General features: G+C 41.7%; 1 protein-coding gene across 2 annotated transcripts in view; it reads right to left on the bottom strand.

Moving 5' to 3' along the window:
- The window catches only part of ARSB (arylsulfatase B), a 166153-nt gene that overhangs the window by 145512 nt on the left and 6932 nt on the right, over positions 1-13709 (bottom strand). For both annotated transcript variants that reach the window (XM_073905285.1, XM_025892613.2), the window contains exon 2: positions 3081-3267. In XM_073905285.1, the coding sequence (XP_073761386.1) occupies positions 3081-3267 (187 nt within the window). The remainder of the gene's footprint in view (positions 1-3080; positions 3268-13709) is intronic.

Genomic DNA, 13709 nt, shown 5'->3' with positions numbered 1-13709 from the left:
TGCTGAGCAGGGAGCCCGATGTGGGACTCGATCCCGGGACTCCAGGATCATGACCTGAGCCGAAGGCAGTCGCTTAACCAACTGAGCCACCCAGGCGCCCCTCAAATGTGTTTGTTAATTAATATATAAGAGAGAAAGAAATGTATCCATAAAAGCGACCTTAGCCCTTATATGGATGATTAGAGAGGTCAGGACACTGGGGTTATATTTGGAATTTTTAATAACTCCTGGGTGTTAAGAGCTTGAGGAAATCACTTCAGGTTATTTCTCTGTAAATGTAAACTATTGTCTATTACTTGAGAGAATATAAGCATAGGATATACTTGATTAAAAGATGTATGGGGGCACCTGGGTGGCTCAGTCAATTAAGCGTCCGCCTTCGGCTCAAGTCGTGATCTCACGGTCCTGGGATTGAGCTCCACATCGGGCTCCCTGCTCAGGGGGCAGCCTGCTTCTCCCTCGCCCTCTGTCCCTCCCCTTGCTTGTGTATTCTCTCTCTCTCTCTCAAATAAATAGAAGCTTTAAAAAAAAAGATGTAAGAACGGTAGGGGTGCCTAGGTGGCTCACTTAAAAAAAAAAAGTATGAACTATAAATACTAAAAGGATATTACAAATAGGAGAACTCCAGGAATAGAACTATTTATTTACATACTTGGCCAGACTGATACCAAACAACCATGTGGCAATCACATGCAGCTTTTCTCACAACAGTGATTCACAAATTTGCACTTACATGCTGAGCCTAAAGAAGATGGCATCCTATGCTTTCTTGGGGAAAAATCATAAAATACTTTCTGAACAACTAAATCTCTGACTTTTTAAGTTTTATTGAGCTGTAAGTCACATCCCATACAAGTCACCTACTTAAAGTGTAGAATTCAATGGTCTTTAAGGTATTCAGAGTTGTACAACCAGCCCCACAATCATCTGGCTGCTTTTGAACAGAACATCTAAGTCATAACAGTGATAACAGCTGCAAGGTCATTATCCCCTCCTATCTACAAGTTCAGACGAATGTGTGGTGTTTGTTCCTCTGAATCTTCAGGCATCTCAATTCTCATAAAAGGATATGATTTTCTTCCATCCGAGTGAATTTTTAAATATGTGACTTGGGTTTTAGTAAAAAAATTAAGATACCTATAGTCCTTCCTCTTGCTGGAGCATAGGTATGGATCCATCTTTCAGCAAAGGTCTGACTGAAAATTGTCAAAGGATATACAGACTGTTTTTTCCTCTAGAATTTCCAAAATGACAAAGAGCTCTTACACCCAAGTCTGACTTTCACAGTTATTTGAGGATACAGAGGATATATCCAGGTTCATCAAGAAAGAATGCCGTGATTGCTTAGCAATGTCTGCTAGAGAAGCAGACTGGGAGCGGGGCCCATACGGTCTCCTGCCGGAGGTCCTTGCATCTCAACTTTAACCCGGGATCCAACACAGCATGACAGAGCTGTGCGTTTCGACTACATTGTTTGGGCCCCATATAATCACCGAAATGCTCTTTGGCATTCTGGCCCTACCTTGAATAAAAAGGAATGTCTCAAGAAACACGTATAAGAAAACCACCACTATATTACAAAATGCTGTTTTTGAGGATGTTGTCCACCTTACCTTCTCCCAAAGGAGAAATTTCTCAGGTCTAAGAGCCAGAAAATGCTTTACTCTTCCTGAACATCTGGTTTCCATTTATCTTATAAATAATGTGACTCTTATAGCTGTCTCCTTTTTAAAAAATTTTTTTTAATTTGGACATAAGAAATCTCAAGTTGCAGAGTTGGATGTGAAGCCCACCTACAGCCAGGCAGTTTTTTTTTTTGTAATTTGGTGCCACGCCGCAATTTCATCTTTTTCTACTCACCCTAATTTTTTATTCAATTTTTTTTTAAGATTTTGTTTATTTGAAAGAGAGAGAGATAGCCCAAGCATGGGGGAGGGGCAGAGAGAAAGAGAGAGAGAGAGAGGCGGACTTCCCACCAAGCAGGGAGCCTGAGGCGGGGCTCGATCCCAGGATCCTGAGATCATGACCTGAGCCAAAGGCAGACATTTTTTTTTTTTATATAAAGATTTTTATGTATTCATTTGACAGAGAGAGACACAGCTAGAGAAAGAGTACAGGCAGGGGGAGTGGGAGAGGGAGAAGCAGGCTTCCCGTGGAACAGGGAGCCCGATGCGGGGCTCAGTCCCAGGACCCTGGGACCATGACCTGAGCCAAAGGCAGACGCTTAACGACTGGGCCACCCAGGCACCCTCTATTTTAAACTTTTCATGTTCAGCCTGTGTTCCTTTTTGGATGTGGCAGGTTGTAAATAAATGAAGAGACAAATGAGAGGTAAACAGGTAGCTAAACAGCCAGATAGAAAGCGCAGTATGAAAAGAGCTCATCAGAAAGACACACAGCCACTAGTAAGATAAATAGGCTGTTAGTTAGGACAGTTTGTTAACAGGTTAAAAGAGGGTAAGTTAAAAAACTAACCTAAGGTTTCACATTTTTATAGGGCTATCAAATCCACAAAATACTTCTTATTTCTTATTATCCTTCCTATTACCATTTGTTATTTACCCTTCCATTTTATTCTTTTGATTGGTCTTCCCCAATCTAGTGATTTCAAAAACAGATCTCACAGAAGGGGGGAAGGACACCAATGGAAAAGAGTCTCCTCTACCATCTCCAGAAAAAAAAAAAAAAAAAAAAAAACCTTTGGGACAGTCCACGGAGAGAAAAAAATATTCTGAACCTTTGTGAAGGAAATACTCTTGTATTGGATTTTGTCTGGAATTATTTTAAGAAGCAAGCTGTATCCCCTTGTGGTCGTAAGGTTCTCTAAGAGTACAAAGGCCCCAACACGGCATTTAATACCCTGGCAACGGTACGCGCCTCCCTGTGGGCAACTGCCCACCATGAACTGAGCACCGAGCCACGTGGACGAGGTGGTAGTAGAAAGTTGCCCCGCGGCAGTGCTGACGGATTCATTCTGTGTTCAAGTTTCCAGTCATTTCATTTGATTACACTTGGGTGTATTTTTATGCGATGGTTGCAGCTAGTCTAAGCTGTAAAAGAAACATGTGCATTTCCATTACCAAAGTAAGTATCAAATCCTCGGCGGGTTGGAAGGCATTCTTTCCGGTACATTCCCAGGTGCCATTTTCCGACCATATGGGTAGTGTAGCCTGCTTCTTTTAGAAGCTGGGGCAGCAGTTTTTCATCCAGAGGGACACAGCTGGGCTGACAGGGCCAGATTATTTGGTGTTGTAAGCCTGTGTGGATCTTAAAGAGACAAACATGAAATTTTAGGTTGATGGTGTTGAAACATCCTGAACAAGCAGATAAAGTGGTTGCTTAATTTATTGGATACATCTGCAGATTTGACTGTTCAACTCTATTCCTGTACCAGCTTAAGGATATTTCTGAATGGCACTTTACTCAGTTATTCAAATAAGGTAATGGCCATAAACAGATTGGAAAAAATGAATAAAAGCACTCTAATAAACATTAGATATTTTAACAAATATTTATCAAGGAATTATGTTAGAAACCATTAACTTAGGATTTCACCTCCTACCTCAAAAAAGTAACGGTAACATGAAGTGTGGATCTATCAAGGAAAAAGTGTTCCAATTTTTGTACACATGAGAAATTAGTGTTTGGTTTGGAAGGGGCTTCTGTAATCTTTCAAGATTTGGTGATTTTTTTAAGGGTTATTCAAAAATACAATGAAAGTAATGACTTATTTTTTTTATTCCACTTTATGGAGACCATAATTTAAAAGTCAGTGACCAACTTTTTCTTAAGGAAAAAAAAAGCAGCCATCTGACCCACATGTTGGGAGTGGTTCACACAAGTATGCCCAGGGCGCAAGGACCACACAACAATTAGCCTTTAAGAAATGATCCCTTGTTGAGTTTTCGTGTGATATTAAAATAGAATATCTACAATTACATGAAAAGGCTGTTAAAATAACCCTTCCTTTTCCAACCACCTATCTGTGTGAGGCTAGATGTTCTACATCAACTTTTACCAAAACAATATATTACAACAGATTATAACAACCTAGCTATCTTCTATTAATAGAAAACACATACATGCTATGGTGAGCGCTGTGCATTGTGTAAGACTGATGAATCACAGACCCGTACCCCTGACACAAATAATACATTATATGTTCATAAAAAAAAATTGAGGACACATACAAAAATACAAAACAGTATTACTCTTCTCATGTAATTCTCTTATTTTGGATAATATAGTTATTTTTCATAAGTTATTTATGTTAACATGCAATGGGATTATTACTGCTATTTTTCAACGAACAAAAGTATTTTTAGATTTCTATTTTAATTTCTGACATGGTGAATTTTGAAAGGTGTAACCCACAGAAACATAAGCTCTTTGGGGTACCTAAGACCAAAAAGTTTGAGAACTGATGTTATAATATCCAGTAGTGGGCCCTGCAATGAGGGAAATAAAGTAGGACAGGGAGATGGTGACAGAGGTGATTCTTTGATAGGGTGGCAAAAGAAATCTGAGGGGGAGCTATTTCAACAGTAATATGAATCAAGTGAGAGAGTAAGAGAGCCTTGCAAAAATACAAGGCAAGAATAATTGAGGCATAAGAAATAAAAAGTACAAAGGCCCTGGGCCCTGAACTTGCTGGATGAGTCTGAAGGCCAGGAGGGAGGCCAGTATGGTCCTGTCGCAGCTCCTGTGCTGGTGGGTGGCATGCCAGCCCTGCTGGGGTCCAACCAGAGCAGAGTCCCCGGGGGCTTCCATCCTAGGCTGCCCACCACTCCCTTCCCGCAAACCTCACACCTCTTCTCCTCGTCCTGGCTTAGCCAGGGAGGTACTTTCCTTTGCATGAAGTGGGACTAGGGTCTCATATTCAACTCTGCACTGGACACAAGCCCTCTCTAGAAAGGGCTAGGTACTCCCGATGTCCCTGGAATAAATGGGGCTCTGGAGACACAGAAGGTTGAGAGTACCAGTTCTCCACACAAACGCTAACTCCCTGGCCTCCGTCAGCTGTCAGGTGGGTTGTAAGCAGTTATTAAGAAATGGCAAAAGTGTGTTTGCAGATGTTTTGCTGGCTTCTACAATCAGAGGCAGAATGCATTAAGCTCGGGGAATTAGATCCCAACTCAGCTCTATCACCAAAGACATACTCAACATTCAACAGTGCCACAGTAATAATCGTAAGCTCTGTTATTAACACCATTGCTATGTTGTTATGCCTTCCCCCACTACGCTGCACTTTGCTTTCTTGAGAGACGGCATGGCATCATAGAGAACATGCCCCGAAGCCTGGAGCTGCCCCAGGAGTATGCTGTGGTGCCTAAGAACACCAGATAACATGTACACTCAACCACTCGTCCATGGATCCCCTGGCATGATGGAATACTGATTAATCTCTGGGTTTCTCATTTCAAATACTAACTTACACAGACCAGATTCACAGATTTTAACTGTGTTTTAAATACATGGCAATAGGGCGCCTGGGTGGCTCAGTTGGTTAAGCAGCTGCCTTCGGCTCAGGTCATGATCCCAGGGTCCTGGGATGGAGTCCCACATCGGGCTCCCTGCTCAGCAGGAAGCCTGCTTCTCCCTCTCCCACTCCCGCTGCTTGTGCTCCTGCTCTCGCTGTGTCTGTCAAATAAATAAATAAAATCTTATAAAAAAAATACATGGCAATAAACAGATACAAAGGAGAAGCCCCCCAAAAAATTCACACTTACAATCTTTTTTTTCTAATTTATTATAAGCTACTATTGAATAGCTTTCTCATAAACTTTGACATTGCCTTGAATTTCATTTTTTGTGGATCTTTCCAGAACCACCACTTTGGAGTTGCACTTGACATTGCTTCATTTCCTTCTATCTTTCCATATCCTTTTAAAAGAACCATATAAAATAACTTAAATGTGAAATTAAAATGGGATTATTTTGAAGGTGATGGATAACTCACTATCTTGATTGTGGTGGTTTCACAGGTATATACATATCAAAACTTATCAAACTGTATACTTTAAATATGTGCAGTTTATTACATGTCAACCATACACCAATATACTTTTTAAAAATAAAAATGAGTTTAAGATTTCTACTAAGGGGGCGCCTGGGTGGCTCAGTTGGTTAAGCGACTGCCTTCGGCTCAGGTCATGATCCTGGAGTCCCTGGATCGAGTCCCACATCGGGCTCCCTGCTCGGCGGGGAGTCTGCTTCTCCCTCTGACCCTCCCCCCCCTCATGTGCTCTCTCTCCTCTCTCTCATTCTCGCTCTCTCAAATGAATAAATAAATAAAATCTTTTTTTAAAAAAAGATTTCTACTAAGATTTCTATGCCTTTGGGGTACCTGGGTGGCTCAGCAAGTGAAGTGTCTGCCTGAGGCTCAGCTCATGATCTCAGGGTCCTGGGATCAAGCCCCATTTCACGTTGGGGGTCCCTGCTCAGTGGGGAGTCTGTTTCTCCCTCTCCCTCTGCTCACCACCCCCCACCCCACTCATGTTCTCTCTCTCTCAAATAAATAAAAATATTTAAAAAAAAAAGATTTCTATGCCTTTCCTAGAAATCACTGGACACCTCCACTGAGGTAAGTGCCGGATGCCTTCCACTTGCCTTCCAAATCCACATTCTGCCTTCCGTCCTGCTCTCTGCCCTGGGAAGCTGACCTTTGGGAACCAAATCACAGGACTCTGCACCTTCTGGCTTCTGACTGGGTTCACCCAAGGCGGACCCCTGACAGGAGGTTAGAGGGAGGGAAGAGATGAGTGGCTCTGGACTGCCAGACCATGTCTCTCTGTGCAGGCCATCCCGAAGGCAGCCGTCTCTATATGACACTCTTTGTCTCTAGGTTCTTTCCTTCCCTCCCTTCTGGTCCAGGGCTAGCAGAGCTCCACTAGGTTACATACCATTACTTGTGTTCCCTTCCCCCAACTCACACTTTTGTGAATGGTCCCTAATTATAAATAAACCCTAAATTACCTTAATTTGAATGTGCCATCTCTTTCCAGCTGGGATCCTGAATAATAAGGATGCTACAATATCCAGGAAACATTGGGGCAGGAAACACACACACACCCACCCCCAAATCATAGAAGGATTCTGTTCATGGTTAACAACGTGAAATTTACTCAAAAGAAAATTAATCCTAGGTTCAAAAACTTTGTAATAGATACTAATTGGCAACAGTGCAGGAGAAGCAAAGGTAATATTTTAGGGAACCCAAAAGACCCAGATAAATGCTATGTGCAGATTTCTTTAAATGTAAAGCTCATCCATCACACGCACAGAATTAACTCTGATAGCTATAAAGCATTGCCAAGGGATGCTGTGTGATTCGGTTTTCCTAGTCCATGGGCATCAAGCCAGGTGGTCAGCTGAAGCCTGTTTCTATTATCTACAATCATATGGAGCACAGAATTTGTTCTTTTCAATTCCCAAGAATTTATTTGACAGAGCATTTTTACGGCATTACTGGGGAAGCGGAAGCCAAACTCTGGATGGCAGCCAAAAACATGTTTTTAGTCTGTTCAAACACTATTTGAAGTAAGGAAGCCGTAATGTGTAGAGAAGCAGTAAACAGGCAAATGCTGAGCTGGTTCCAACTGAGCACTTTAGTTTAGCACAGAACTATAGATCCACACCATGCTTCATGGGGCAGGATGATAACAGGGCACCCATAGGAACCAACAAAAAAAAGAATTGTCCTTTTGCAAACATAGCAGCATCTACGACAATTCCATTCTAACACTCCTCTTCAATGTTCAGAGAGCATGTATGAAAGGAGAGGATTATATAGATAATATAGGAGAGTCCAAAGGAGTTACTCTATACCAACCATGTGTGGCTATCTCTTCTTCATTAAAACAAAGCCTCTTGCCAAAAACAGCTTCTCCTAAGATTTTACTTAACCATCAAGGCCTTCCTGCACAAAGGCAAAGGGTCTCCGTGAAGGACCTGGCTCATGTCTAGGTTCTTTCCATGAGATAAATGATGAGAATCCTTGTGTGTGTGTTTTGTTGCATATAAAATTTATCTGATCCTGTGAGTTATTCCAGCCTGTGTAGACATGGAAGAGACTATCAGTGTAGTCTCATGAACTTAAAAAACAGAAAGGCCTATCTCTTGGAAGGAGAAGGAAGGAGGGTGGCTCCCACCCTCAGAATTTCTTCCTATCCCCCTTTAAGAGGTCCAGGTAGTCTACTGATTGATTATCTACAGGATTTGGAAGCTTAGAGCGCAATAGTTCAGCCACACTGATAACAAACTCTCCCAGGGGTTCCATGAACCACTGTTACATATATGGCAATGAATGCCATCTCTCTCCTAACTTAGCAATGCTGAGATAATACCCAGCTGAACAGAAGAAAGATTCTGTCCTGTCAGTTGGACCTGTGCATGATGAACTCATACCCTCAGTGCACCCACGTATTTGTACACCTCCTACTCCAGTACTTTAAAATTCGGAAAAGCAGGCAGGCCCACCCTCCACTTTATACACCAGGGGGCCGAGAGGGAAGCTCCATGACCGGAACACAATCACAGAACATGCTGGTGGCTGACCAGGACTTCAGAATTTCCAGCCTGCCCCTGAGCCAGTACACTACAGGTTTTAACCACGGTCAGGTACCACTCATGCCACCTTAGGGTTTATTCCTGGAGCTGTCCCACAGAACAAATGGGTAGTGGAGAATCTGCTCCCTCCCCCCGTTAAGCCTTCGAAAAAGCAGTCAGCTGCCCACGCTGTCGAAGCCAAGAGCTCCAGAACACACATTTTATGTGTTAGGGCCTGACTCCGCCATCTGGCCTGGTCCTCCAGAACCCAGGCTGCAGAGCTGGCTGGTGTCACTGACAGTTTTAAGGGTCTATTTATTTTGGTGTTGATTAGCAAAGAGTGTAAATCTCTGACTAACCCCACAAAGGGATGTTGTTGGTAAAAAGAATAAACAAGGCAAAAACTGAATCAGTGCCTTCCACTGTTTAAATTATAAATCCAACCAAAAGCCCCAAATGAAAAGGTAGGAAAATACAGAAGAAAGGAAATTTTTAGTAAAGTGATATGATTAAAGAAACAAAAACAAAGAGAGTTACCAGACAGTGACAGCTTATGTTCAGAGTGATTCTTGAAATAACAAGCCTCAAAAACCAACAGCAAAAAAACCCCATAAGTCAGTGGGTCATACTCCACTTAGCCCCAAACTTATTTATTTCCTCATTTCCAATTAGTGGGAAGTAAAATATGTAAAACATGGAATTGTTTCTGTAAAATATTTTCAGTGCTTGCAGAATATGGCTTCCAGATGCCCCTTGCCTTCTGGGAAAATGCTTCCTGACTCTGGCTAGGCTTAGGAAAGATAGCTGGCTTCAGCAAAACAAAAGACCTAGCAAATCAAGTCATCCTCAGGGCTCCCCACATTAAAGCCCTGATGTGTTTTAGTAGGGGGCCATCTTATTTGTCACTATGGAGCTGATGCATCCTCTGTTCCTCCCTCTAAGGAAGCACAGGAATAGAAGCTAACAAGTGCTTTCTCTTCAGAGGCGCCTATGACCCACAGACTATATGCTCCTATCTCTGATTCCTTGGATGCCACTGCTAGAGGGTCCCATGAACACTCCCAATCTGTGACCTACTTCTTTCCCCACTCACCCTACCTACTTCTTCTAGCTCTTCACTCCTCTTTGCCCCACCTCTAGTCTTAGAGTCCAGGGAGAGGCGACCAGGGATAGGAGAGTCCACTGTCCAGAGGAGAGGCAAGCAAGCAGGAGGTTGATAAAGGAAGGGCAGGCAGGACGCTGAGGGCACTAAAGAAAAGAAGCAGGGAAATGAGAGCATCCTCAGGCAGAACTCATCCTCTCTCCATGCCAGTACGCAATGCCCTATTCTGTCTGGAGCCATGGGTCTCAGCCGCTCACATTCTTAAAGCAACTTGAAGCAAAAGTCAACAATTGCCCACAATGGTGCTGCGCAGTCTCCTTCCTATATTTCCTGTCCAAGGTTTTGCATCAGGGGTGAGTGAAAAGCCCTGAAATGTCTTGTCCATTTATCAATGTGATTAAGAAAAATGTGACTTGGGTCCCTTAAGAATGAAACCTTGGAGTCATCTTTCATTGCTTCTGTTCTCTGCGAAGGTTACAGAGTTCTGGTGGAGTGGCCCCCTCCGTTCCCAAGGTAAGAATGTTCCCAGTAGAGGACCAAAGTTACTTTCCTTACTTTTTTCCTAAAAGGAAATGTTCCCACTAAGGCCCACTGCTATTGTTACCCTTTAATCTTTTTTGTTTCTTAAAAAGAACGCAGGGGCCCTAGAAATGGCATGTCAACCATACATAGTGAAGAGAGCGAGCTTGAGCTCTCTCAGGAAATGCTCAGCTGTTAAAGTACTTAGCACATTCATTCATTTCGTTGCTCAACACTGAGACTGCTTCTCTAGGCCAGGGACAAGCAAGGCCGTCTAAAGGACAAGTCAGACTTGAGAACAAACAAGCACACTTACAATGTGTACTAAGAATACAGAGCTATAACGAATATTTGGTATTGAGTAAAATCAGTTTGTAAGAATATAGAAATTTAGCATTTTCAAGTCTTCTTTTGAACTAAAAGCACTATACAAATTCTATTAGAAATGCTGATGGATTTTTATTTATTTATTTGACCACTTTTACAAACATCTTTGTTATATATTTTTATTGGAATATATCTGACATATAACATTGTGTAAATTTAAGGTGCACCACATTTATTCATCGTGGTATCTTTGTCACTGTAGCAACACCTAACATCTCTATCATGTTGCACACTTGTCCTTTCTTTTCCATGGCTGGAATCACTAAGTTCCAGTCTCTTACCAAGCGGGAGGCTGACAGTACGGTACTGTCGACTCTACTGCACCTTAGATCTCTAGGTCATATTTACGGCTTGTTGCACGTCTGTCCCCTTAAACAACATCTGTCCTATCCTCACACCCCATGAAGGATTTTTAAATTAACATTTCATCCTTGAGATTTCAAACACGGGGAAAGTGAATGTAAAATCTATTTCATTATAGGCACAACATGCCTCCAAAGGATACTAAGAAAGTAATAAATAGGGGCTCTGTACAGGAAGGAGGGCTGAAGGCCAAGATGAAAAGATCTTTTTTTTAATGCATACCTCTATTTAAATCTCTTCTATGTGAAACTTTGAAAGTACTTCCTAAAGACAATTTTAAAAATCAGCTTACTTTAAAAAAAGGTGGGGGGGGGATAAAAAAATTGAATTCTAACCAGAATAACATGCATACAAGGAATGCCACATGGCTTGTTATTGTGGTTCCTTAACATATACTTACTCAGAACACTGTTAGATTAGAAACGTTCTTACAGTAGCCTTCAATGTAACATCACTATGAAAACCCGAACAACTAAGTTAAGTTTAGTATTTTATCATGAGCAGGCAGTATGAAGACAGGGAGACCCTGCCTCCACCTCTGAGCTCCCAGCATGCTTTTCATACCCTCCTCCGCTCAGTTCCAGCCACAGAGACCTTGTCCCCATTCTTAGAAAGAGCTCACTGGCAGGCTCTGGGCCTGCACTTGGCTGTCCCTCCCACTGTTTTAAATTCTCTTTCCCAGGATCTCCGAATGGCTGACTCCTCTTCGTCCAGGCCTCTGCCCCTATCTTCTTCTTGGAGATAATTTCCTGAGTCACTTAGCCTTTTGCCTACTTTATTTTCTTTTCTACATTTATTGCCAGGCCATTTAAATTCACCACGCTTTACTCATTTGTTTATGTGTTTATTTCATCCCCCGCTTAGTCCCTCCTTCTCCTCACCTCACCTGCAACAGACTACAAGCACCAGGAGGTCCCCAGAGTATAGCACAATACCCAGCATAACTAGCTGCTCAATCAATATTTGTTGAATGAAAGAATGAATGAATGCATTATACTAAATGGTGATAGACTGAAAGCTTTCCTCTAAGATCAGGAATAAGAAAAGGGTGTCCACTCTTGCCACTTCTAATCAAAGTGTACTATAGGTTCTAGTCAGGGCAATTAGGTAAGCATCTAGAATGGAAAGCAACCAGTTTGGAAAAGAAAAAGCAAAACTATTTCTATCTGCAGATGACAGGATCTTGTATATAGGAAATCCTAAAGGTATCATACACACACACACACACACACACACACTCACTCACTCACTCTTTTAGAACTAGTAAGTTCAGTGAGGTTGCAGGATACAGATCAAATGTCAGTTGCATTTCCATACCCTAGCAATGAACAATTGAAAATGAAATTAAGAAAACAATTCCATTTATAACAATATCCAAAAAAAATAAAAAATTAGAACTAAACATAACCAAAGAATTGTTAAGACTTGCATGCTGAAAACAACAAAACATTATTGGAAAGAAATTAAAGAAGACCTAAATAAGTAGAAACATATCTCATGTTCATAAATTAGAAGACATATATATCTTTTTCTTTTTTATTAACACATAATGTATTATTTGTTTCAGGGGTACAGGTCTATGATTCATCAGTCTTACACAATTCACAGCGCTCACCATAGCACATACCCTCCCCAATGTCTATCACCCAGCCACCCCATCCCTCCCACCCTCCACCACTCCAACAACCCTCAGTTTGTTTCCTGAGATTAACAGTCTCTTATGGTTTGTCTCCCTCTCTGGTTTCATCTTGTTTCATTTTCCCTCCCTTCCCCTAGGATCCTCTGTCTTGTTTCTCAAATTCCTCATATCAGTGAGATCATGGGATACTTGTCTTTCTCTGACTTACTCCACTTAGCATAATAGCCTCTAGTTCCATCCACATCGTTGCAAATGGCAAGATTTCATTTTTTGATGGTTGTATAATATTCCATTGTATATATACACGACCTCTTCTTTCTCCATTGATCTGTGGATGGACATCTAGGCTCTTTCCACAGTTTGGCTATTGTGGACATTGCTGCTACAAACATTGGGGTGCACGTGCCCCTTCAGATCACTACATTTGTATCTTTGGGGTAAATACCCAGTAGTGCAATTGCTGGGTCGTAGGGTAGCTCTATTTTCAACTGTTTGAGGAACCTCCATACTGTTTTCCAGAGTGGCTGCACCAGCTTGCATTCCCACCAACAATGTAGGAGGGTTCCCCTTTCTCTGCATCCTCGCCAACATCTGTCTGTTTCCTGACTTGTTAATTGTAGCCATTCTGACGGGTGTGAGGTGGTATCTCATTGACGTTTTGATTTGTATTTCCTGATGCCGAGCGATGTTGAGCACTTTTTCATGTGTCTATTGGCCATTTGGATGTCTTCTTTGGAGAAATGTCTGTTCATGTGGAAGACTTATATTGTTAAGGTGGTAATACTTCCCAAATGGATTTATAGATCAATATAGTCCCTATCAAAATTCCATGGCATTTTTTACAGAAATGGACAAGGTGATCCTAAAATTCATATGGAAATGCAAGGGGCCCAGAAGAGCCAAATCATTCTTGAAAAAGATCAAAATCGGAGGAGTCATATTTTCTGATTCTGAGACCTACTACAAAGTTAGAGTAATCAGGACAGTGTGGTGCTGCCATAAGGATAAACATATAGATCAATGTAATAAAATCGTAATTCCAGAAATAAACCCATATATCTACGGTCAACTGATTTGTGACAAGAGTGGAGAAAGCATTCAGTAGCGAAAGAACAATCTTTTTAACATATAGTGCTGGAACAACTGGGCATC

This window comes from Callorhinus ursinus, unplaced genomic scaffold, assembly GCF_003265705.2.
Source record: "Callorhinus ursinus isolate GAN/ISIS: 27379988/994484 unplaced genomic scaffold, GSC_fseal_2.0 scaffold23, whole genome shotgun sequence".
NCBI lineage: Eukaryota > Metazoa > Chordata > Mammalia > Carnivora > Otariidae > Callorhinus > Callorhinus ursinus.
The sequence above is the reverse complement of the archived record's forward strand: the minus strand, read 5'-3'. Positions and strand labels throughout refer to the sequence as shown.